The 24,880-nt window shown below is 42.0% G+C and overlaps 1 protein-coding gene across 10 annotated transcripts in view; it reads left to right on the top strand.

Annotated features, from left to right (window-relative positions):
* Positions 1-24,880, top strand: part of IGSF3 (immunoglobulin superfamily member 3) — a 111,493-nt gene that overhangs the window by 54,635 nt on the left and 31,978 nt on the right. For 9 of the 10 annotated variants that reach the window (XM_082368759.1, XM_082368761.1, XM_082368754.1 and 6 more), the window contains 2 exons: positions 11,609-11,986; positions 20,050-20,460. In XM_082368759.1, the coding sequence (XP_082224885.1) occupies positions 11,609-11,986; positions 20,050-20,460 (789 nt within the window). Of the gene's footprint in view, positions 1-11,608; positions 11,987-19,684; positions 19,742-20,049; positions 20,461-24,880 lie in introns of those variants that run through there. The other variant, XM_082368755.1, reaches the window with a different exon arrangement.

The raw sequence follows: 24,880 nt of genomic DNA on the forward strand, positions 1-24,880 counted from the left end.
TTATTTTTGTTTTTATTTCCATTACTCTAGGAGGTGGATCAAAAAAGATCTTGCTGTGATTTATGTCAAAGAGTGTTCTTCCTATGTTTTCCTCTAAGAGTTTTATAGTGTCCAGTCTTATATTTAGGTCTCTAATCCATTTTGAGTTTATTTTTGTGTATGGTGTTAGGGAGTATTCTAATTTCATTCTTTTACATGTAGCTGTCCAGTTTTCCCAGCACCACTTATTGAAGAGACTGTCTTTTCTCCATTGTATATCTTTGCCTCCTTTGTCATAGATTAGTTGACCATAGGTGCGTGGGTTAATGTCTGGGCTTTCTATCTTGTTCCATTGATCTATGTTTCTGTTTTTGTGCCAGTACCATATTGTCTTGATTACTGTAGCTTTGTAGTATAGTCTGAAGTCAGGGAGTCTGATTCCTCCAGCTCCATTTTTTTGCCTCAAGACTGCTTTGCCTATTCGGGGTCTTTTGTGTCTCCATACAAATTTTAAGATGATTTGTTCTAGCTCCGTAAAAAATGCCATTGGTAATTTGATAGGGATTGCATTGAATCTGTAGATTGCTTTGGGTAGTATACTCATTTTCACAATGTTGATTCTTCCAATCCAAGAACATGGTATATCTCTCCATCTGTTGGTATCATCTTTAATTTTTTTCATCAGTGTCTTATAGTTTTCTGCATACAGGTCTTTTGTCTCCCTAGGTAGGTTTATTCCTAGGTATTTTATTCTTTTTGTTGCAATGGTAAATGGGAGTGTTTCCATAATTTCTCTTTCAGATTTTTCATCATTAGTGTATAGGAATGCAAGAGATTTCTGTGCATTAATTTTGTATCCTGCAACTTTACCATATTCATTAATTAGCTCTAGCAGTTTTCTGGTGGCAGTTTTAGGATTCTCTATGTATAGTATCATGTCATCCGCAAACAGTGACAGTTTTACTTCTTCTTTTCCAATTTGTATTCCTTTTATTTCTTTTTCTTCTCTGATTGCCGTGGCTAGGACTTCCAAAACTATGTTGAATAATAGTGGTGAGAGTGGACATCCTTGTCTCGTTCCTGATCTTAGAGGAAATGCTTTCAGTTTTTCACCATTGAGAATGATGTTTGCTGTGGGTTTGTCATATATGGCCTTTATTATGTTGAGGTAGGTTCCCTCTATGCCCACTTTCTGGAGAGTTTTTATCAGAAATGGGTGTTGAATTTTGTCAAAAGCTTTTTCTGCATCTATTGAGATGATCATATGGTTTTTATTCTTCAATTTGTTAATATGGTGTATCACATTGATTGATTTGCGTATATTGAAGAATCCTTGCATCCCTGGGATAAATCCCACTTGATCGTGGTGTATGATCCTTTTAATGTGTTGTTGGATTCTGTTTGCTAGTATTTTGTTGAGGATTTTTGCATCTATATTCATGAGTGATATTGGTCTGTAATTTTCTTTTTTTGTAGTGTCTTTGTCTGGTTTTGGTATCAGGGTGATGGTGGCCTCATAGAATGAGTTTGGGAGTGTTCCTTCCTCTGCAATTTTTTGGAAGAGTTTGAGAAGGATGGGTGTTAGCTCTTCTCTAAATGTTTGATAGAATTCACCTGTGAAGCCATCTGGTCCTGGACTTTTGTTTGTTGGAAGATTTTTAATCACAGTTTCAATTTCATTACTTGTGATTGGTCTGTTCATATTTTCTATTTCTTCCTGGTTCAGTCTTGGAAGGTTATACCTTTCTAAGAATTTGTCCATTTCTTCCAGGTTGTCCATTTTATTGGCATAAAGTTGCTTGTAGTAGTCTCTTAGGATGCTTTGTATTTCTGCAGTGTCTGTTGTAACTTCTCCTTTTTCATTTCTGATTTTATTGATTTGAGTCCTCTCCCTCTTTTTCTTGATGAGTCTGGCTAATGGCTTATCAATTTTGTTTATCTTCTCAAAGAACCAACTTTTAGTTTTATTGATCTTTGCTATTGTTTTCTTTGTTTCTATTTCATTTATTTCTGCTCTGATCTTTATGATTTCTTTCCTTCTGCTAACTTTGGGTTTTGTTTGTTCTTCTTTCTCTAGTTTCTTTAAGTGTAAGGTTAGATTGTTTACTTGAGCTTTTTCTTGTTTCTTTAGGTAGGCTTGTATAGCTATAAACTTCCCTCTTAGAACTGCTTTTGCTGCATCCCATAGGTTTTGGGTCGTCGTGTTTTCATTGTCATTTGTCTCTAGGTATTTTTTGATTTCCGCTTTGATTTCTTCAGTGATCTCTTGGTTATTTAGTAACGTATTGTTTAGCCTCCATGTGTTTGTCCTTTTTACGTTTTTTTCCCTGTAATTCATTTCTAATCTCATAGCGTTGTGGTCAGAAAAGATGCTTGATATGATTTCAATTTTCTTAAATTTACTGAGGCTTGATTTGTGACCCAAGATGTGATCTATCTTGGAGAATGTTCCGTGCGCACTTGAGAAGAACGTGTAATCTGCTGTTTTTGGATGGAATGTCTGATATATATCAATTAAATCTATCTGGTCTATTGTGTCATTTAAAGCTTCTGTTTCCTTATTTATTTTCATTTTGGATGATCTGTCCATTGGTGTAAGTGAGGTGTTAAAGTCCCCCACTATTATTGCGTTACTGTCGATTTCCTCTTTTATAGCTGTTAGCAGTTGCCTTATGTATTGAGGTGCTCCTATGTTGGGTGCATATATATTTATAATTGTTATATCTTCTTCTTGGATTGATCCCTGGATCATTATGTAGTGTCCTTCCTTGTCTCTTGTAACATTCTTTATTTTAAAGTCTATTTTATCTGATATGAGTATAGCTACTCCAGCTTTCTTTTGATTTCCATTTGCATGGAATATCTTTTTCCATCCCCTCACTTTCAGTCTGTATGTGTCCCTAGGTCTAAAGTGGGTCTCTTGTAGACAGCATATATATGGGTCTTGTTTTTGTATCCATTCAGCCAGTCTATGTCTTTTGGTTGGGGCATTTAATCCATTCACGTTTAAGGTAATAATCGATATGTATGTTCCTATGACCATTTTCTTAATTGTTTTGGGTTTGTTTTTGTAGGTCCTTTTCTTCTCTTGTGTTTCCCACTTAGAGAAGTTCCTTTAGCATTTGTTGTAGAGCTGGTTTGGTGGTGCTGAATTCTCTTAGCTTTTGCTTGTCTGTAAAGCTTTTGATTTCTCCATCAAATCTAAATGAGATCCTTGCCGGGTAGAGTAATCTTGGTTGTAGGTTCTTCCCTTTCATCACTTTAAGTATATCATGCCACTCCCTTCTGGCTTGCAGAGTTTCTGCTGAGAAATCAGCTGTTAACCTTATGGGAGTTCCCTTGTATGTTATTTGTCGTTTTTCCCTTGCTGCTTTCAATAATTTTTCTTTGTCTTTAATTTTTGCCACTTTGATTACTATGTGTCTCGGCGTGTTTCTCCTTGGGTTTATCCTGTATGGGACTCTCTGCGCTTCCTGGACTTGGGTGGCTATTTCCCATGTTAGGGAAGTTTTCGACTATAATCTCTTCAAATATCTTCTCTGGTCCTTTCTCTCTCTCTTCTCCTTCTGGGACCCCTATAATGCGAATGTTGTTGCATTTAATGTTGTCCCAGAGGTCTCTTAGGCTGTCTTCATTTCTTTTCATTCTTTTTTCTTTAGTCTGTTCCGCAGCAGTGAATTCCATCATTCTGTCTTCCAGGTCACTTATCCGTTCTTCTGCCTCAGTTATTCTGCTATTGATTCCTTCTAGTGTAGTTTTCATTTCAGTTATTGTATTGGTCATCTCTGTTTGTTTGTTCTTTAATTCTTCTAGGTCTTTGTTAATCATTTCTTGCATCTTCTCAATCTTTGCCTCCATTCTTATTTCAAGGTCCTGGATCATCTTCACTATCATTATTCTGAATTCTTTTTCTGGAAGGTTGCCTATCTCCACTTCATTTAGTTGTTTTTCTGGGGTTTTTTCTTGTTCCTTCATCTGGTACATAGCCCACTGCCTTTTCATCTTCTCTATCTTTCTGTAACTGTGGTTTTTGGTCCACAGGCTGCAGGATTATAGTTTTTCTTGCTTCTGTTGTCTGCCCTCTGGTGGTTGAGGCTATCTAAGAGGCTTGATGGGAGGCTCTGGTGGTGGGTAGAGCTGTCCGTATACCTTTAGTCCCCACACATGCATAACTTGCCCCATTATCAACATCACTCATCAGAGTGGTACGTTTTTTAACCAAGAACGAACCTGTATTAAAACATCATTATCACCCAAAGTCTGTAGTTTACCTCAGGATTCACTCTTGGTGTTATACATTCTGTGGGTTTGGACAAATGTATAATGAATGACATATATCCATCATTGTATTGATAGTATCATACAGAGTATTTTCACTGCCCTAAAAATACTTTGTGCTCTCCCTATTCATATCCCTGCCCTCCACAACCACTGATCTTTATGGAGACTGATTTTCCATAGTTTTGCTTTTTTCAGAATGTCATTTACTTGGAATCATACAGTGTGTAGCATTTTCTGATCTGTTTCTTTCACTTAATAATATGTATTTTCAAGTTCCTCCGTGTCTTTTCATGGCTTGATAGCCCATTTCTTTTTGCTGCTGAATAATATCCCATTGTCTGTATGTATCACAGTTTATTTATCCATTCACCTACTGAAGGACATCTCATTTGCTTCCAAGTTTTGACAGATATGAAGAGAGCTGCTGTAAATATCCATGTGTAGGTGTTTGTGTAGACAGAAGTTTTCAGTTCCTTTGTGTAAATACCAAGGAGCGCAATTGCTGAATTGTATGGTAGGAATATGGTTACTTTTACAAGATACCACAAGACTGCCCTCCAGAGCATCAGTACCATTTTGCATTTCTGTCACAGGAAGTGAGACCCCTTCCAGGGCCCGAGAGTGGGCTCTTGTCTAACACTCGGAAATGAATTGTCCGAGGAGACACACATGCTGACAAAGCAGGAGACTTTATTGGGAAGGTGCGCCTGGGCGGAGGGCAGGAGGGTAAGGGAACCCAGGAGGACTGCTCTGCCATGTGGCTCACAGTCTCAGGTTTTATGGTGATGGGGTTAGTTTCCGGGTTGTCTCTGGCCATTCATTCTGACTCAGGGTCCTTCCTGGTGTCATGCACGTCGCTCAGCCAAGATGGATTCCAGCGAGGAGGATTCTGGGAGGTTGGTAGGACATGTGGACTGGCGTCTTCTCTCTCCTTTTGACCTTTCCCGAATTCTTCCAGTTGTTAGTGGCTTGTTAGTTCTGTGTTCCTTACCAGATCTCCTGTTGTACAATAACTCATGCGAATTGTTACTGTCTTTGCCTGGCCAGGGCGGGCGGTTCCAGTCAGCGCTTCCCCTAATATGTCCACCAGCAGTGAATGAGCATTCCTGTTGCTCTGCGTCCTCACCAGCATTTGGTGTTGTCAGCATTCCAAATTTTGGTCATTCTACTAGGTGTGCAGTAGTATCTCATTTTTGCTTTAATTTGCATTTCCCTGATGACGTGTGATGTGGAGCATCCTTTCATATGCTTACTTGCCATCTGTGTATCTTCTTTGGTGAGGTGTCCGTTAAGGTCTTTGGCCCATCTTTTAATCAGGTTGGTTTTTTTTTTTTCTTTATGTTTTAGGTGTTCACTTTATGTTTTACAGTGCAGTTCATTATCAGATGTGTCTTTTACAAATATTTTCTCCCAGTCTGTGGCTTGCCTTCTAATTCTCTTGATATTGGCTTTCGCAGAGCAGAAGTTTTAAATTTTAATGAAGCCCAACTTATCATTTATTTCTTTCATGGATAATGCCTTTGGTATTGTGGCTGAAAGGACATCACCATACCCAAGGTCATCTGGGTTTTCTCCTATGTTATCTTTTAGGAGTTTTATAGTTTTGCATTTTACAATTAGCTCTGTGATCTATTTTGAGTTAATTTTTGTGAAGACTGTAAGGTCTGTGTCTAGATTCATTTTTTTTTGTATGTGAGTGTCTAGTAGTTTGAACACCATTTGTTGAAGAGACTATCTTTACTCCATTGTTTTTCCTTTGACCTGTGTCAGAGATCAGTTGACTATATTTATGATGCTAATGTAAATGGTATTGTGCTTTTACTTTTAGATTCTATTTATTCATTATTGGTATATGGGAAAGCAGTTGACTTGTATATTAACCTCTTGTATCCTGCAATCTTGCTGTAATCGCTTAGTTCAGGAGTTTTTTGTCAATAAAAACTTCTTTATTTTTACATAGGCAATCATGTCACCTGCAAACAAAGACGGTTTTATGTCTTCCTTCCCAATATGTATACCTTTAAAGTCTTTTTCTTGCCTTATTGAAAAGGAATGGTGAGAAGGGACATCTTTGCATTGTTCCTGATCTTAGTGGGAAAGCTTTGAGTTTCTCACCATTAAGTGTGATGTTAGCTATAGGTTTTTTGTAGGTAGTCTTTATCAAGTTGAGAAAGTTCCATTCTATTCCTAGTTTACTGTGAGTTTTCATAATGAATGGGTGTTGAATTTTGTCAAATACTTTTTCTGCATCTGTTGATATGACCATGTGGTTTTTCTTTTTTACTTTGATGTGATATGTTATAATACGTTGATTGATTTTCAAATGTTGAACGTTGAATGACATATATCCATCATTGTATTGATAGTATCATACAGAGTATTTTCACTGCCCTGGCAGTGAAATGTACCTGGGATGAATCTCATTTGGTTCTGGTATATAATTCTTTTTATATGTTTCGGATTCGATTTGCTAATATTTTGTTGAGAATTTTTGCACCTATGTTCATGAGAAATATTGGCCTGTAGTTTTCTTATAATGCCTTTGTTGGTTTTGGTATCAGGGTAATGCTGGCCTGATAGAATGAGTTAGGAGGGGGTATTCCCTCTGTTTCCATCCTATGAAAGAGATTGTAGAGAATTGGTATAATTTCTTCCTTAAATGTTTGGTAGAATTCGCCAGTGACCCCATCTGGGCCTGGTGCTTTCTGTTTTGGAGGGCTATTAATTATTGATTCAGTGTCTTTAATAGGTATAGACCTATTCAGATCATCTTTGCTTCTTGTGTGAGTTTTTGTGGATTGTATATTTCAAGGAATTGGTCCATTTCATCTAGGTTTTCAAATTTGTGATCATACAGTTGTTCATAGGATTCCTTTATTATTCTTTTAATTTCCATAGAATCTTATAATTTCCTCTCTTTCATTTTGGATATTAATAACTTGTATCCTCTTTTTTTCTTTGTTAACCTGGCTAGAGGCTTATTGGTTTTATTGATATTTTCAAAAAACCAGCTTTTGGTTTCATTAACTTTCTCTGTTGATTTTCTGTTTTTAATTTCATTGATTTCTACCCTAATTCTTATTTCTTCTGCTTATTTTGGATTTACTTTACTCCTCCTTTCCTAATTTCCTAAGGTAGAAACTTAGATTATTGACTTAAGATTTTTCTTCTTTGCTAATTCAATGCTATAAATTTTCCTCTAAGCACTGCTTTCCCTGCATATCATAGCTTTTGATAAGTCATATTTTAATTTTCATTTATTGATAGTTTAAAAGTATTTTTTTAAAATTTGTCTTGAGATTTTTTTTCTGTGACCCGTGTGTTATTTAGAGGTGTGATGTTTAATCTCCACATATTTTGGTATTTTCCAGTTATCTTTCTATTATTGATTTCTAGTTTAATTCCATTTTAGTCTGCCAGCAGATATTATATGATTTCTATTTTCTAAAATTTGTTAAGGGGTATTTTATGGCCCAGAATGTGGTCTGTGTTGGTGAATGTTCCATGTGAGCATGAGAAGAATGTGTATTCTACTGTCGTTGGATGAAATAGTCTGTAGATGTCTATTGTATCCAGTTGATTGAAGGTGTTGTTGAGTTCAACTATGTCCTTATGGATTTACTGCTTTTCTGTCCATTTCTGAGAGAGAGGTGTTGACATCATCAACTATGCTAGTGGATTCATCTTTTTTTTTCCTTGCAGTTCTATCAGTTTTTGCCTCATGTAGTTTGATGCTCTGTTTTTATGTGCATACGCAGTAAGACCTGTTATGTCTTCTTGGAGAATTGACTCCTTTAATCATTATGTAATGTCCTTCTTCATTCCTGATAATTTTCCTTACTTTGAAGTCTGTCTAAAATTAATATAGCCACTCCAGCTCTTTTGATAAGTGTTAACATGGTATATTTTTCTCCATTCATTTACTTTTAATCTGTTTGTCTTTATGTTTAAAGTGGGTTTCTTGTAGACAAGATATAGTTTGGGTGGTGTTTTTAATCCACTCTGACGATCTCTGTCTTTTAATTGGTACATTTAGACCATTGACATTCAAAGTGATTATTGATATAGTTGGATTAATATCTACCATATTCATTACTATTTTTTGTTGCCCTTGTTTTTTGTTCCTATTTTTGTCTCCCACTCTTTTTATGTCTTTTGTGTCTAGTCCTTTTTATATCGTTATATATAATACTTGGATCATTTTAATTTATAGAAGTGATACTTACTTATTGCAAAACAAAGAGTACAGAAATGTCTAAAGTAAAAAATGTTATTTTTGATCCCTGCCCAGAGGAACCTTCTATTGTAGGCTGAGAGGGAAGATGGAAGGGACAGTGGGGTCAGGAGATGCCTTGGCCAGGGTCAGGGACCTGGGTCTTTTTGAAGGTAGCAGCATCTAGGAAAATGAGATCCGGACAGCAGGGGCAGTGCCAGGAGAAGGAAATGGGGAAGGTGGGGTATGGAATGGGAATTAAACTGCTGAGAAGAAAAAGTTAATTTCTATTTCTATGTTAAGGTCCACTTCCTAAGAGCAGCATTATTTTCAAGGGTCAGAGGCCCTTTGTGGAGTCGGAAGGGAATTCAGAAGATATTTAATAAGCAGGTGCAGCTGAATGTGTATGGTTAAAGTACAATCTAGTATCTATTTATTTATTTATTTGTCAAGACTGTTTATAACCGGCTTCCGACTCGAACAAGTTGTTTTGGCCCTGATGCCCTGGCTCATTCAGGCCACTTAGCACTGTTTACCTTTCAGGGGAATGATGTGTATGATCCCCCGATCCAGTGCTTTTGTAAGGTCTGTAAATAGAATGCATTCTAGGTGAGCTCAGTATTGCATCATCATAGCCAGTATCTGATGGGCCTCAGCTGCTTTCTTCTGCCCATTCACTAGAGGAGAATAAAAACTTTCTTGACCCAAATCAGCAGAGGGAGGAGTTCAAAGCTATTGAGAGTCTTAAATCAGGATCTGGTCTTTAATTTGGGCACCTGGCTGGCACTCTGTAGATAAAGACATCTCGACACTGCTCTGCGTTAGAGTTTTTAAAACTCCTAATGCCCAGGCTTCTGCACACCAGACCAGTTACATGGGGTGGGGCCCGGGCCCTGTTATTTTTTAAAGCTCTCCAGTTGATTCCAGTGTGGGTCTAAGGTTGAGAAGTAGTGCCCTAACAAAGATGCTGGCTCGTCCTGACCTGCTTCCAGCCTTCTTTGCAGCGGGTGGGGCGTGGTTGTGGCTGTTTTGTCCTATAACATTGAAATGCACGGAGACCTAAATGTTATGAATGTAGTTACATTGTTTTCAAAGTTCTGCATTTCTGGAGTGCTGCAAACATTTGGTTCAAGTGTCATTATATATATATATATATTTTTTTTAATTGTTATAGAAAGAGGACACATAGTAAAAATGTTACACACTAAATTTTAACATACTGAAAACAACTAATGAGCTGTCTTCTCCATGACCTTCAATATAATTGTGAATGCTGTCAACCAGAATGTATCAAGTAAATTTACGTACCACTTCCATCTGTTGATTTGCCACCTCTCCCCACCCGCCTTTTCACTTTCCTTGCTTCTGTTGCTTAAGCCAAGGTGGGGTTCCATGTAAGATTTTGTTTGGGAGAAAAGATTGTGCACGAATAAAAGTTTATAAGCCACAGGCCTTTCCTTGTAGCGTCTGTTTTAGATTAGATCAGCTTGCTTTGAGGCTCAAGCATCCCCCGGGCTGGGCTTAGAGCTGCATCCCGCTAGGATTTGAGCTGTCTCGGCTGTTCCCCAGCTGGATCCGTTTCAGATAAGTTTATGATGGGGCAGCTGTGATTGCCTTTTGGAGGGAGAGTGGGAGAAGCTTTCATGGGAGTGGGAGTGGGCTGCAGCTGTGGGTGGAGGTGGGTGACCACACAAATGGTGTCATCGTCAAGAGGCCATTGGCGTGTCCTTGAGGGATCACTGGCCAAAATCCTGTCCTCTCTGGATCCAGAGCCACAGCATATTCCAGCCAGGAGGGGCCCTAGCTAGCAGCTCTTTCTTAAGGACTAATTATGGGCTAGGCCCCATGCTGGGGGCTTTATATATGTTATCTAATTCAGTCTTTTGATAACTCTACGAGGCACACATGATTATCCCTATCTTACAGATGAGAAAACTGAAGCTTGGAGAGGTTAAGTAACTTATCCAAGGTCACAGCTAATCTAATAAGTGACAAAGCCAGCATTGGCACAAGTGCTAGTCCAGTCCAATGCCTTCTTAGAAATCATTTTGTGGATGAAGAGATCAAGGTCCAAGAGAGGAAAAGCAGCTTGTCCAAGATAGCACAGCCAGCTCCAGTTCCGGGCAAAGGTGTGACTAGCCCTCCCCTGCTCTTTCAGCCACAGTGCTGTGCCCCCCTGCTGTCAAGGGGAAGGCCACAGGGGTGTGCCCCCCTCCCACCTTCTCAGTGGCTCAGGCAGAATCAGTTGTGCTGGCATGGAATGAGTAAGCAAACTCACTATATTTCCCGCCCCTGAGTCTGCGAGGGGAGACCATGTTAAGAGCATGGAGAAGGCAGGCAGAGGCCAGGCGGAGACGCATATCCCAGCCAGAAGGTGGGGCGGCCGGTGGTGAATCAGAGCTCAGTCTCCAGAGCAGCCTGACTTCCTTGTTACGGGGTCGGGGGAGGGGGGCGCCATCAGTTGCCCCCATCGGCGGTGTGGGGGCATCTGGGCGTCAGGGATGTGCGTCACCCCTTCCCATTCCTGTTCATGTGTACTCAGAACAGCGGCCTGCAGGAGCTCAGCTTTGCCTCCGCATATGGAGGGAAGAGGGTGTAACGAATGCTCTACATGGTGTCACGGGAGTAGCTACCTCTTGCAAATAAGGGTGCAGCACCAAAGAAAGGGCCCCAGGACTCCCTCCTACCAGCCCTCTAATCAAGAAAGGAGCATTTATTTAGTTTCAGCCAGATTGCAAGGCAGTTGCTTTTATTTGTTTTCCTCTGAATTTGTGCCAAGGATTCAACTTTTCCTGCTCATTTTATTAAAAACTTCATAAAGGGCATTAATAAATAGATATAAAACTGCCACATAAATGACAGAGGGACTAAATGAAATTCCCAAGGGTCAGCCATTGAATAAGTAACAGAACCATGTCCTTGCGTGGTCAAATTCCCATATATGCAAATTAGGGACAGTGCTTTACCACAGTGTTTTAATTAATATTTATAAATCAAAGAGCGCCTCAGAAAGGGCCAGTAAGCTACTTATATTATCACCACGTCGCACGAATAACAAACCCTTTGAACATTGCTACCTGCTTTGCATTTTGGTCTGAGAAGTCAGTGAACCTGTTGTGTGTGTCTCCCCCACAGGGGTAGTGTCAGCACAGCGGCAAGTCGCCGTCCAGGAAGGACCCTTGTACCGCACAGAGGGCTCCCACATCACCATCTGGTGCAACGTCAGTGGCTACCAGGGGCCTTCTGAGCAGAATTTCCAGTGGTCCATTTACCTGCCCTCCGCCCCTGAGCGTGAGGTCCAGATTGTCAGCACCATGGACTCTTCCTTCCCTTACGCCATCTATACCCAGCGTGTCCGCAGCGGGAAGATCTACGTGGAGAGGGTCCAGGGGAACTCGGCGTTATTGCACATCACCGATCTCCAGGCCCGGGATGCTGGGGAGTATGAATGCCACACGCCCAACACCGACGAGCGATACTTCGGGAGTTACAGCGCCAAGATGAACCTCGTGGGTAAGGAGATAACTGTGTTCACGTGGCTGGTGTCCTGCCTGAGTGTCATAGTCAGTGTGAGCTGCTATCATAAATTATCATAGACTGGACTGGGTACTTAAACAACAAGCATTTATTTCCCAGTTCTGGAGGCTGGAAGTCCCAGATCAGGGTGCCAGCATGGTTATTAGTACTGGTGAGAGCCCTCTTCAGGGTTGCAGAATACTGACTTCTTGTTGTCTCCTTACATGGCAGAAAGGGAACGAGAAAGCTGTCTGGGGTCCATTTTTAAGGGCACTAATCCCAGGGACTTCCCTGGCGGTCCAGTGGTTACGACTCTACGGTTCCACTGCAGCGGGCACGGGTTCAGTCCCTGCTCTGGGAACTAGGACCCCGCATGCAGTGTGGTGTGGCCAAAAAAAAAGGTGGGGGGCACTAATCCCATTCATGAGGGCTTCATCCTCATGACCTAATCACCTCCCCAAAGCCTCATCTCCAGATACTATCACACTGGGGATTAGGTTTCAACACAGGGATTTGGGGGGGAACATAAACATTCAATCCGTAACACTGAGTCACTTCTTTTATAGCGCAGTTTTATTTGACTTTAAAAGGAGAATCCAAAGCTCCCCAAATATTTTAGAGGTCAACAGGTAGCATAAGTGAACCAGATTTGTGCGTTCACTTGTAAATAGTAGAAGGCTGAAGCTGAAACTTAAAGAAGATCTAATGCAGATGTTAAGAATTTCAGAGAAGGTTAACTGACCCTCTAGCTGGTGAAAGGGGATATAAAAACATAAGGCAAGGACATTTGTGGTTGATAAGCTGAAGAACTGATGAGGAACACTAAGCAGGTAACACCAGGTGGAAGAGAGGCCAAACCTCTAGGAAATGATGGGCCTTTTTTTTTTTTTTTAATTTAATTTAATTTATTTTTTATACAGCAGGTTCTTATTAGTTACCTATTTTATACATATTAGTGTATACATGTCAATCCCCATCTCCCAATTCATCACACCACCACCACCACCTCTCCCGCCACTTTCCCCCCTTGGTGTCCATACGTTTGTTCTCTACATCTGTGTCTCTATTTCTGCCCTGCAAACCTGTTCATCTGTACCATTTTTCTAGGTTCCACATATATGCGTTAATATACGATATTTGTTTTTCTCTTTCTGACTTCACTCTGTATGACAGTCTCTAGATCCATCCACGTCTCTTACAAATGACCCAGTTTCGTTTCTTTTTATGGCTGAGTAATATTCCATTGTATATATGTACCACATCTTCTTTATTCATTCGTCTGTCGATGGGCATTTAGGTTGCTTCCATGACCTGGCTATTGTAAATAGGGCTGCAATGAACATTGGGGTGCATGTGTCTTTTTGAATTATGGTTTTCTCTGGGTATATGCCCAGTAGTGGGATTGCTGGGTCATATGGTAATTCTATTTTTAGTTTTTAAGGAACCTCCATACTGTTCTCCATAGTGGCTGTATCAATTTTTTTTTTTTAAGTTTTTTTTTTTTTTTTTTTTTAATTTATTTATTTATGGCTGTGTTGGGTCTTCGTTTCTGTGTGAGGGCTTTCTCTAGTTGTGGCAAGCGGGGGCCACTCTTCATCGCGGTACGCGGGTCTCTCACTATCGCGGCCTCTCTTCTTGCGGAGCACAGGCTCCAGACGCGCAGGCTCAGTAATTGTGGCTCACGGGCCCAGTTGCTCCGCGGCATGTGGGATCTTCCCAGACCAGGGCTCGAACCCGTGTCCCCTGCATTGGCAGGCAGATTCTCAACCACTGCGCCACCAGGGAAGCCCGTGGCTGTATCAATTTACATTCCCAGCAACAGTGCAAGAGGGTTCCCTTTTCTCCACACCCTCTCCAGCATTTGTTGCTTGTAGATTTTCTGATGATGCCCATTCTAACTGGTGTGAGGTGATACCTCATTGTAGTTTTGATTTTCATTTCTCTAATAATTAGTGATGTTGAGCAGCTTTTCATGTGCTTCTTGGCCATCTGTATGTCTTCTTTGGAGAAATGTCTATTTAGGTCTTCTGCCCATTTTTGGATTGGGTTGTTTGTTTTTTTAATATTGAGCTGCATGAGCTGTTTATATATTTTGGAGATTAATCCTTTGTCCGATGATTCATTTGCAAATATTTTCTCCCATTCTGAAGGTTGTCTTTTCATCTTGTTTGTAGTTTCCTTTGCTTTGCCAAAACTTCTAAGTTTCATTAGGTCCCATTTGTTTATTTTTGGTTTTATTTCCATTACTCTAGGAGGTGGATCAAAAAAGATCTTGCTGTGATATATGTCAAACAGTGTTCTTCCTATGTTTTCCTCTAAGAGTTTTATAGTGCCTGGTCTTACATTTAGGTCTCTAATCCATTTTGAGTTTATTTTTGTGTATGGTGTTAGGGATTGTTCTAATTTCATTCTTTTACATGTAGCTGTCCAGTTTTCCCAGAACCACTTATTGAAGAGACTGTCTTTTCTCCATTGTATCCTTGCCTCCTTTGTCATAGATTAGTTGACCATAGGTGTGTGGGTTTATCTCTGGGCTTTCTATCCTGTTCCATTGATCTTTATTTCTGTTTTTGTGCCAGTACCATATGGACTTGATTACTGTAGGTTTGTAGTATAGTCTGAAGTCAGGGAGTCTGATTCCTCCAGCTCCGTTTTTTTCCCTCAAGACTGCTTTGGCTATCCGGGGTCTTTTGTGTCTCCATACAGATTTTAAGATTTTTTGTTCTAGTTCTGTAAAAAATGCCACTGGTAATTTGATAGGGATTGCATTGAATCTGTAGATTGCTTTGGGTAGTATAGTCATTTTCACAATATTGATTCTTCCAGTCCAAGAACATGGTATATCTCTCCATCTGTTTGTGTCATCTTTGATTTCTTTCATCAGTGTCTTATAGTTTTCTGAGTACAGGTCTTTTACCTCCTTAGGTAGGTTTATTCCTAGGTATTTTATTCTTTTTGTTGCAATGGTGAATGGGATTGTTTCCTTAATTTCTCTTTCTGATCTTTATTTGTTAGTGTATAGGAATGCAAGAGATTTCTGTGCATTAATTTTGTATCCTGCAACTTTACCAGATTCATTGATGAGCTCTAGTAGTTTTCTGGTGGCATCTTTAGGATTCTCTATGTATAGTATCATGTCATCTGCAAACAGTGACAGTTTTACTTCTTCTTTTCCAATTTGTATTCCTTTTATTTCTTTTTCTTCTCTAATTGCTGTGGCTAGGACTTCCAGAACTATGTTGAATAATAGTGGCGAGAGTAGACATCCTTGTCTTGTTCCTGATCTTAGAGGAAATGCTTTCAGTTTTTCACCATTGAGAATGATGTTTGCTGTGGGTTTGTCATATATGGCCTTTATTATGTTGAGGTAGGTTCCCTCTATGCCCACTTTCTGGAGAGTTTTTATCATAAATGGGTGTTGAATTTTGTCAAAAGTTTTTCTGGATCTATTGAGATGATCATATGGCTTTTATTCTTCAATTTGTTAATATGGTATATCACATTGATTGATTTGCATATATTGAAGAATCCTTGCATATCTGGGATAAATCCCACTTGATCATGGTGTATGATCCTTTTAATGTGTTGTTGGATTCTGTTTGCTAGTATTTTGTTGAGGATTTTTGCATCTGTATTCATCAGTGATATTGGTCTGTAATCTTCTTTTTTTGTAGTATCTTTGTTTGGTTTTGGTGTCAGGGTGATGGTGGCCTCATAGAATGAGTTTGGGAGTGTTCCTTCCTCTGCAATTTTTTGGAAGAGTTTGAGAAGGATGGGTGTTAGCTCTTCTCTAAATGTTTGGTAGAATTCACCTGTGAAGCCATCTGGTCCTGGACTTTTGTTTGTTGGAAGATTTTTAATCACAGTTTCAATTTCATTACTTGTGATTAGTCTGTTCATATTTTCTATTTCTTCCTGATTCAGTCTTGGAAGGTTATACCTTTCTGAGAATTTGTCCCATTTCTTCCGGGTTTTCCATTTTATTGGCATAGAGTTGCTTGTAGTAGTCTCTTAGGATGCTTTGCATTTCTGCAGTGTCTGTTGTAACTTCTCCTTTTTCATTTCTAATTTTATTGATTTGAGTCCTCTCCCTCTTTTTCTTGATGAGTCTCGGTAAAGGTTTACCAATTTTGTTTCTCTTCTCAAAGAACCAGCTTTTAGTTTTATTGATCTTTGCTATTGTTTTCTTTGTTTCTATTTCATTTATTTCTGCTCTGATCTTTATGATTTCTTTCCTTCTGCTAACTTTGGGTTTTGTTTGTTCTTCTTTCTCTAGTTCCTTTAGGTGTAAGGTTAGATTGTTTATTTGAGATTTTTCTTGTTTCTTGAAGTAGGTTTGGTATTGCTATAAACTTCCCTCTTGGTACTGCTTTTGCTGCATTCCCATAGGTTTTGGATCATCGTGTTTTCATTGTCATTTGTCTGTAGGTATTTTTTGATTTCCTCTTTGATTTCTTCAGTGATCTCTTGGTTATTTAGTAACGTATTGTTTAGCCTCCATGTGTTTGTGTTTTTTACGTTTTCTTCCCTGTAATTGATTTCTAACCTCATATCATTGTGGTTGGAAAAGATGCTTGATATGACTTCAATTTTCTTAAATTTACCGAGGCTTGATTTGTGACCCAAGATGTGATCTATCCTGGACAATATTCCATGTGCATTTGAGAAGAAAGTGTAATCTGCTGTTTTTGGATGGAATGTCCTATAAATATCAATTAAATCTATCTGGTCTGTTGCGTCATTTACAGCTTGTGTTTCCTTATTAATTTTCTGTTTGGATGATCTGTCCATTGGTGTAAGTGAGGTGTTAAAGTCCCCCACTATTATTGTGTTACTGTTGATTTCCTCTTTTATAGTTGTTAGCAGTTGCCTTATGTATTGAGGTACTCCTATCTGGGGTGCATATATATTTATAATTGTTATATCTTCTTCTTGGATTGATCCCTTGATCATTATGTAGTGTCCTTCCTTGTCTCTTGTAACATTCTTTATTTTAAAGTCTATTTTATCTGATATGAGTATTGCTACTCCAGCTTTCTTTTGATTTCCATTTGCATGGAATATCTTTTTCCATCCCCTCACTTTCAGTCTGTATGTGTCCCTAGGTCTGAAGTGGGTCTCGTGTAGACAGCATATATATGGGTCTTTTTTTTTTTATCCATTCAGCAAGCCTGTGTCTTTTGGTTGGAGCATTTAATCCATTCATGTTTAAGGTAATTATCGATATATATGTTCCTATTACCATTTTCTTAATTGGTATGGGTTTGTTTTTGTACGTCCTTTTCTTCTCTTTTCTTCTCTAAGTGTGTTTCCCACTTAGAGAAGTTCCTATAGCATTTGTTGTAGAGCTGGTTTGGTGGTGCTGAATTCTCTTAGCTTTTGCTTGTCTGTAAAGCTTTTGATTTCTCCGTCAAATCTGAATGAGATCCTTGCCCGATAGAGTCATCTTGGTTGTAGGTTCTTCCCTTTCATCACTTTAAATATATCATGCCACTGCCTTCTGGCTTGTAGAGTTTCTGCTGAGCAATCAGCTGTTAACCTTATGGGAGTTCCCTTGTATGTTATTTGTTGTTTTTCCCTTGTTGCTTTCAATAATTTTTCTTTATCTTTAATTTTTGCCAATTTGATTACTATGTGTCTCGTCGTGTTTCTCCTTGGGTTTATCCTGCCTGGGACTTGCTGCGCTTCCTGGACTTGGGTGGCTATTTCCTTTCCCATGTTAGAGAAGTTTTCGACTATAGTCTCTTCAAATATTTTCTCAGGTCCTTTCTCTCTCTCTTCTCCTTCTGGGACACCTATAATACGAATGTTGTTGTGTTTAATGTTGTCCCAGAGGTCTCTTAGGCTGTCTTCATTTCTTTTCATTCTTTTTTCTTTATTCTGTTCTGCAGCAGTGAATGCCACCATTCTGTCTTCCAGGTCACTTATCCGTTCTTCTGCCTCAGTTATTCTGCTACTGATTCCTTCTAGTGTATTTTTCATTTCAGTTATTGTATTGTTCATCTCTGTTTGTTTGTTTTTTAATTCTTCTAGGTCTTTGTTAAACATTTCTTGTGTCTTCTCGATCTTTGCCTCCATTCTTTTTCCGAGGTCCTGGATCATCTTTACTATCATTATTCTGAATTCTTTTTCTGGAAGGTTGCCTAGCTCCACTTCATTTAGTTGTTTTTCTGGGGTTTTATCTTGTTCCTTCATGTGGTACAAAGTCCTCTGCCTTTTCATTTTGTCTATCTTTCTGTGAATGTGGTTTTCCTTCCACAGGCTGCAAAATTGTAGTTTTACTTGCTTCTGCTGTCTGCCCTCTGGTGGATGAGGCTATCTAAGAGGTTTGTGCAAGCTTCCTGATGGGCGGGACTGGTGGTGGGTAGAGCAGGGTGTTGCTCTCAATGATGGGCCTTTGGACGTGGCTCTGAGCTGCCTGGGGCGCTGCTGAGTCAGGAAGCTAATGCAGCTGCAGGACCGTGCTCAGACCTGAAGTGGGTCTGTGTGTCCTTTGGCTCCAGAGTAAGGAATTTTGCACCAGCTGTCTCCCTTGGCCCCTGGATGATGGAGGGAGCTGGAGGAGGAGGGAGAGGGATTTCTTTGTGGACGGCTCTGGGCCACAGTGTTTGCCAATGTGAAGGGTCAGAAATATCAAGTCTGTTCTGTTTTTCTGTCCACGTCATAATTTCCAGGCTTAATTGTGATAATAAAAACTAGAAATTAAGATTTCGACCCTTCACATCAGAGAGGGGCTGGTGTTTAGTCTCCACAGCAAACTGCTGACCAGGTGACCACAGGGGAAATCTCATCGCTTGCCTGACTCATCCCCATACCATGGCTTCCTTCCAGCCCACGAACATGGCACATGTTGACACATGAATCATACGAAAATTAAACCTACTAAAAAATTGAGGATGCTGCTGCTTCTCTCTACCACAACCTTTTTTTAAAAAAAAAAAAAAATAAATTTATTTATTTATTTTTGGCTGCTTTGTGTCTTCGTTGCTGCGCATGGGCTTTCTCTAATTGTGGCGGGTGGGGGCTACTCTTTGTTGTGGTGCTCAGGCTTCTCATTGCGGTGGCTTCTCTTGTTGCAGAGCACGGGCTCTAGGAGCATGGGCTTCAGTAATTGTGGCACGTGGGCTCAGTAGTTGTGGCTCACGGGTTCTAGAGCACAGGCTCAGTAGTTGTGGTGCACGGGCTTAGTTGCTCTTTGGCATGTGGGGTCTTCCTGGACCAGGGCTCGAACCCATGTGCCCTGCATTGGCAGGTAGATTCTTAACCACTGCCCCACCAGGGAAGTCCTTTTTTTTTTTTTTTTAAAAAGGAAGAAATAACCTTCCTAGAGCACTGCATTGCTGACATGGGGGTGGGGTGGCTAGAAGGGAGAAAATGAGCAAGTTGTATAGAAAATGTGAAACTCGAAGTTCCAGGGACTCTTTTTGTTTGAAGTTCAGTCAGAAGCCAAGTTAAAATGTCTGGAAGCAATACTACTGTGAACAACAAAATCTTATTTGACCTGACACAGAATTCCTTTTACATGTTATTTTCAGGGAGTTCATTTATTATGTAAACTGAAATATGACCCACTTTCTTTTAAGTCTACAAACATTATTTTACTTATGTATTTTTTTTATTGAAGTATAGTTGATTTAGAATGTTTCAGGTGTATAGCAGAGTGATTCAGTTATACACACGTATATTCTTTTTCAGATTGCTTCCCATTATAGGTTATTACAAGATATTGAATGTAGTTCTCTGTGCTATACAGTAAGTCCTTGTTGTTTTCTATTTTATATATAGTAGTGTATATCTGTTAATCTCAAATTCTGAACTTATCCCTCTGCCCCCAACCCACTTTTTATCTGAGTGTTATTGAAATATCAAACAGGTAAGTGTAAGCGCCAAAAAGTTGCAGTCCAAATGCAAACAGAAAATCCGTTCGGTTTCTGTGCCATCTGGGGTCCTCCTCCATGGCCACACAGGGACTGTCGAAGGCTGGTGGGTGGGGGCTCAGCCCCACAAGTGTAAGATCTGTGGCCTTGTGACCGTGTCCCGTGGCTGTTCCTGTGTTGCAGTGATCCCGGACTCCCTGCAGTCCACTGCTGTGCGCCACACTCTGCACAAAGTGGAGCAGGACCCCCTAGAGCTCACGTGTGAGGTGGCCACGGAGACGTTGCAGCACAGCCACCTGTCCGTGGCCTGGCTACGGCAGCGGGGCGGCGAGAAGCCGGTGGAGGTCATTGCCCTGAGCCGGGATTTTGTGCTGCAGTCGAGCAGCGACTACGCGCAGAGGCAGAGCCTGGGGGAGGTGCGCCTGGACAAGCTGGGGAGCAGCACCTTCCGCCTCACCATCTTCCACTTGCAGCCCTCCGACCAGGGCGAGTTCTACTGCGAGGCCACCGAGTGGATCCAGGACCCAGACGGCTCGTGGTACCCGATGACCCGAAAGCGTTCCGAGGGGACTGTGGTCAACGTCCAGCCCACCGGTCAGTCTCTCGTCCCCAGTCTCTGTCTGGCAGGGAGGGTGGTCAGACAGGCTGTGCAGACTCTTCTGGCGACTCTGCCAGTACTCGGGGTACAGAAGGCCCAGGTATCCCAAGCCCTGACCTTCTCAGACTGCACTCCCCCGGCCCCTGAGTCCAGCAGGGCTCTAGACCAGAGCCAAAAGCTATTACTTGACTGCCTCAGCTGGGCTGGGGGCAGGTGTTCCATGGGCCTTCTCTCCCCTGGTTTTGGTTGGAAGGTGGTGGTGTGCCGTCATGGAGCTGCAGCAAGTGCCCAAGGGCCTTTCCTTGTGTTGCTGCCCACCTTCAGTGAGGGGCTGCCATTGTCCTGGTGAGCGGAGGTGTGGTTTGTGGGAGATGAGCTGGGGCGTCTGAGGTACAGGTGGGGGGGCCCCCTTCAGGACCTGTATTTTGACACCCCGCCACTCCACCCCATCCCATTTGCTCCAGTCAGATGGTGGTGGTCTTGGTCTTTGCATAGCTTTCCTGCCACCTGTTCTTCTGCCATTCTAGGGGTGTGCTTCAGACTTAGCTAATAGCACAGATTCCCAGGCTCAGGCAGTACAGATTCCTGAATCAGGCTTCTGGGGTGGGACCTGGGAAGCTGGATTTTCAGTACACTTCCACTGTCTATGCTTTGTCAAGCACAGATCTAGAAGTAAAAGGGCAGAAGCGATTCTCTGGACATCTAATGGGTGTGAGGGCTTTTACGAGAAGGGTTGGGCTCCTGCGCTGGGAGCACTTTATCTGCTCTGTAGGACCCAGAGCATTTAGCAGCTTCTGGAACTTCCGGTACTAAATCTACAGAAGGCACTTTATTTCATATTTATCCCTTCCCTTCCTGGATGGTTTTAAGAGCAGCTTCAAAAGTCTGGGCCAAATTTTAAGTCTTAGCACTTTCAAATTAGGCTGCATCAGTTAATCTTCTTTATTTTAATCTTACCAATTTGGAATGAGGGTTTTTTTGAATTTGCCCAGCAAATGTATCCAGACGAAGCCAGGAAAGGGAAAACTAGGTGAAAAAAAAGTCGATGACTTCACTCTGTGTCTGTGCTGCTCTGGTTCAGTGGTTGTAGCCCCAATGTTGCCCTTCTCTTAGTTGATTTCAGTCAACATTTAGTAAGTCTCTGCAACGCTGCAGGTGTGGTGATAGGCATCGGGGATTCAGAGATGAATAACGCTTGGTCCCTGCACTCAGGGAACTACAGATGTGAAAGCCAGTGGCTGAGTGAAGGATGCCCTGGGAACATGGTGAATGTAAAGTGTTCTTGCAACATTGTTTTCCCTGGGTGGGGTGGTTGAGGAAAATTCAGGAAAACCAACACATTTGGTGACTTGAACTGAGTCTTGAAGCTTGAGCAGACATCAGGAGGAGAAGCATAAAGGTACAGAATCGTTTGACCTGTTTGGCAAGCACAGAGAAGTCAAGGGTGAGCAGATGTTGAGTTCCGGATAGGAGTGGTGAGAGGAGATAGGAAAGGTGGCCTGAAGCCCACATGCTAGAATGTGAGCTTGGCCTTGACTCTGTGTTCCCAGCATTTCAAGTTGTTCTCCTTGGAATCTTAGGAGTCCTGTAGAGGTGCCTGAGTGGTCGCTTGTGGGTGGGCATGTCTGTGTGTTCGTGTGCATGGGTGCATGCCATGGGGTGCTTGAGGAGGGCATATGAGGGCCGTGGTGTTCCCCCCTTGCCTGAACCAAATGTTTTCTGTATTGGGCAGCAAAAGACTTTGTATGAGGAAAGGAAGGTCTCCCCGCTACCGCCCCACCTGAGCATAGCTTGAAAACCACTGCTGCCAACATTTGGAGGAGGGAATAGAGATTTTTAAGCAGAGAGTGACACGATCAGACCTGGGTTTTAGAAGGGAACAGCCATGGAGGCCACCTAGTGTTGACTAAACAGGTTGGGTCTGGAGTAGGGAGACCAGGTAGGGAAGGGCTGATAAGGCCAGGGCTAGGTCAGTGGCAGTGACCTAGGAGGCGGGCAGTGGGTGCTCGAGGCAACAGAATGGAGAGTATTGTGGAAGGAGGAATCCGAGGCTGGGGCTCGGGGGGTACCTGGAACTGTGATAAGGAGGGATGAGGCAATGTGCCAAGTCTTGCTTGAGAGCCTCTGCTTCGCCTTCAGTGGCAGCACTGGGTGTCTTTGCATTTGTTCTTGTAAAATTTGGTCAAGGAGTCCATCCCGCAAGCGGACCTTCGTAGAGATGCTCAGCATGTGAAGCACCCAGCATGCCCTCAGACGTGGCACTCAGAGGCTGAGCTTGGGAGCGATGAGGGCCCAGGAGAGCTGCGGCAGTAAGAGGTGGTCAGGGGAGCAGGTTCGAGAGACAGAGTGGCCAGGCCAGCGGGAGAAGCAGCAGGAGGGATGGTGTCATGGACCCAAGGGAGGAGAGCTGGTCCAGAGGCTAAAACGTACTTGAGAAACGCCTTTAGTTGTGATGGGCGGGGGTTGTCATTGGGGACATTTGCTGGGTCAGCGAAGTGTGGGAGAAGGCCCAAAGCCAAATTTCAGTGAGCTGAGGAGTGAGGGGGTATTGGAAAAAGCATAAATCGATTTACAGAGGTTTAATTGACTGGGTGTAACAAGGGCAAATGGCTGTGCAGAAAAGAGGATGGTTTGCCCTGAATCTCATCTTCAACCTGGGAATGTTAAGGCCTCACCAAGCCATGGGGGGGATTCCTGTGAGATCAGAAGACTCTTTGGCTGCCAGAAGAAGACAGCCACTGTTGCAGCCAGCCTAACTCTGAGGAAGTGGGAAGTCTGAGGTCTGGGACACCTGTTTGCATGTCTTCAGTGGCATTTATGTGGAAGGGGTGCTTTTATTTTTTTTTCTAAAATCTCTGATGTTGAGGTATAAATTACTGTAATCTGGTTGACCAGAAAGCCAGTATCTGGCAGATGACATGGGCTCCGTCCCACGTGGGTGTATGCATCTAGGCAGAGGCTGGCAGAGTGAAACCCAGGTCTCTCAGGTTGTTCTTTTGGGAAGGGAAGCTGAGGCAGCAGCTGTCACTTTAGAAGTGAGCCCTTGGAGTCGTTGAGGGTAATTCGCTTTGTCAGGAAGTTTGGGTAATAAAGGAAGAAGCTGATTCGCTGGAGAAAATGGGTATTGGGGGCAAGACACTGGCTCATGTGGGAGGAGAGGAGATGGAGAGCCTGAGGAACAGGTGGGTACAAAGCCAAACTTGAGCTGGAGAATAGGAATGTGGAAGCAGCACTCTTGTGATTGCTGTGTTTTTTAGGGAAATAGGATTCTCATCTGCTTGAAGAGTGCATGGAATAGGGGGATAAGAATGGGGCAAGGGCCTTAAAGATAAGATACCACTTAAAGATAGTGCTAACGGCTCGGAAATGCCAGTGCGGGGAAGACAGGCGAGGTTGGAGCTAATGGATATACAAGGAATTCAAACATCTCTGTAAATGCGATTCTCCAGTCAATGTTTTCTTTAGAGGAATAGAGCTAGAACTGGGAGGGGAAGGACTTGGGCAGTACTTACAACTGCAGCCTCTCCCACCCAAGGCTCTGTGACTCTGCTTACCAGGACCCTTCACTCCTTTGTCTTCTGCCACCGGTGCCTGTGAGATAAGATCATTGTCTCAAGGCATTGACAGTCACCGTGCACTGTTACATGGTGTGTGGGACAGTTAGTGGCGATGAGCCCTTCTTTGATCACCACCTGCCCTCCGCCCCCACCCCCCATGCCTGGTTCAACTCCCAGCTCTTTGAAGGGTGCTTGGGTTCACTGACCATTTCAGAGGTCATCTGGCTGTCCTTGGAAGTAGGTACTTTCCCACTCCATCTTTCTAGAGATTTGATCTGACAGGTGATAGATTAGTGAAAAGACATTAGTTTTCACTTTTCCTATGCAATTTTGTTAGGGATTGTCTTACCTGTGTCTTATTTCCAGTATTCACTTGGGGGTGGAAGACATCTTTCTCTCTCTCTCTCCAGGCAGATAGATAGATAGATAGATAGATAGATAGATAGATAGATAGATAGATGGATAGATAGATAGAATGTTTATTTGGATTGGGGTCAGCACCTGGGGCACTGGGTAATTTGCCTTACAAGTCTCAGCAGGGTCATGTCTATAATATCTGCTGAAAATATTTGTAATCCGGATGCTTTAATGGAGTCTGGGCATATAGATCAAGGATGGACCTTTGTAATCTGCCGTGCAAGTGAAATTAGGAGTGATATTGCTTGCTGACCTCAGAGTCTAACCTAGGGCATTATACGCTGCAGAGAGAGTCCTGTCGACTTGATTGGGATAACAAGCCCTTTAGACTCTCTGGGTCTGGCTACCTTTGAGTTCTCTCTGTGATATTTGAGAGTTTTTCTCTCAAGACACGCGTGGAGGTGCCTTCCCAGTAGTCAGCTTGGTGAGAAGGTGTGGGTGG

The sequence above is a fragment of the Balaenoptera borealis genome, assembly GCF_965194805.1.
Source record: "Balaenoptera borealis genome assembly, chromosome: 1".
Taxonomy (NCBI): domain Eukaryota; kingdom Metazoa; phylum Chordata; class Mammalia; order Artiodactyla; family Balaenopteridae; genus Balaenoptera; species Balaenoptera borealis.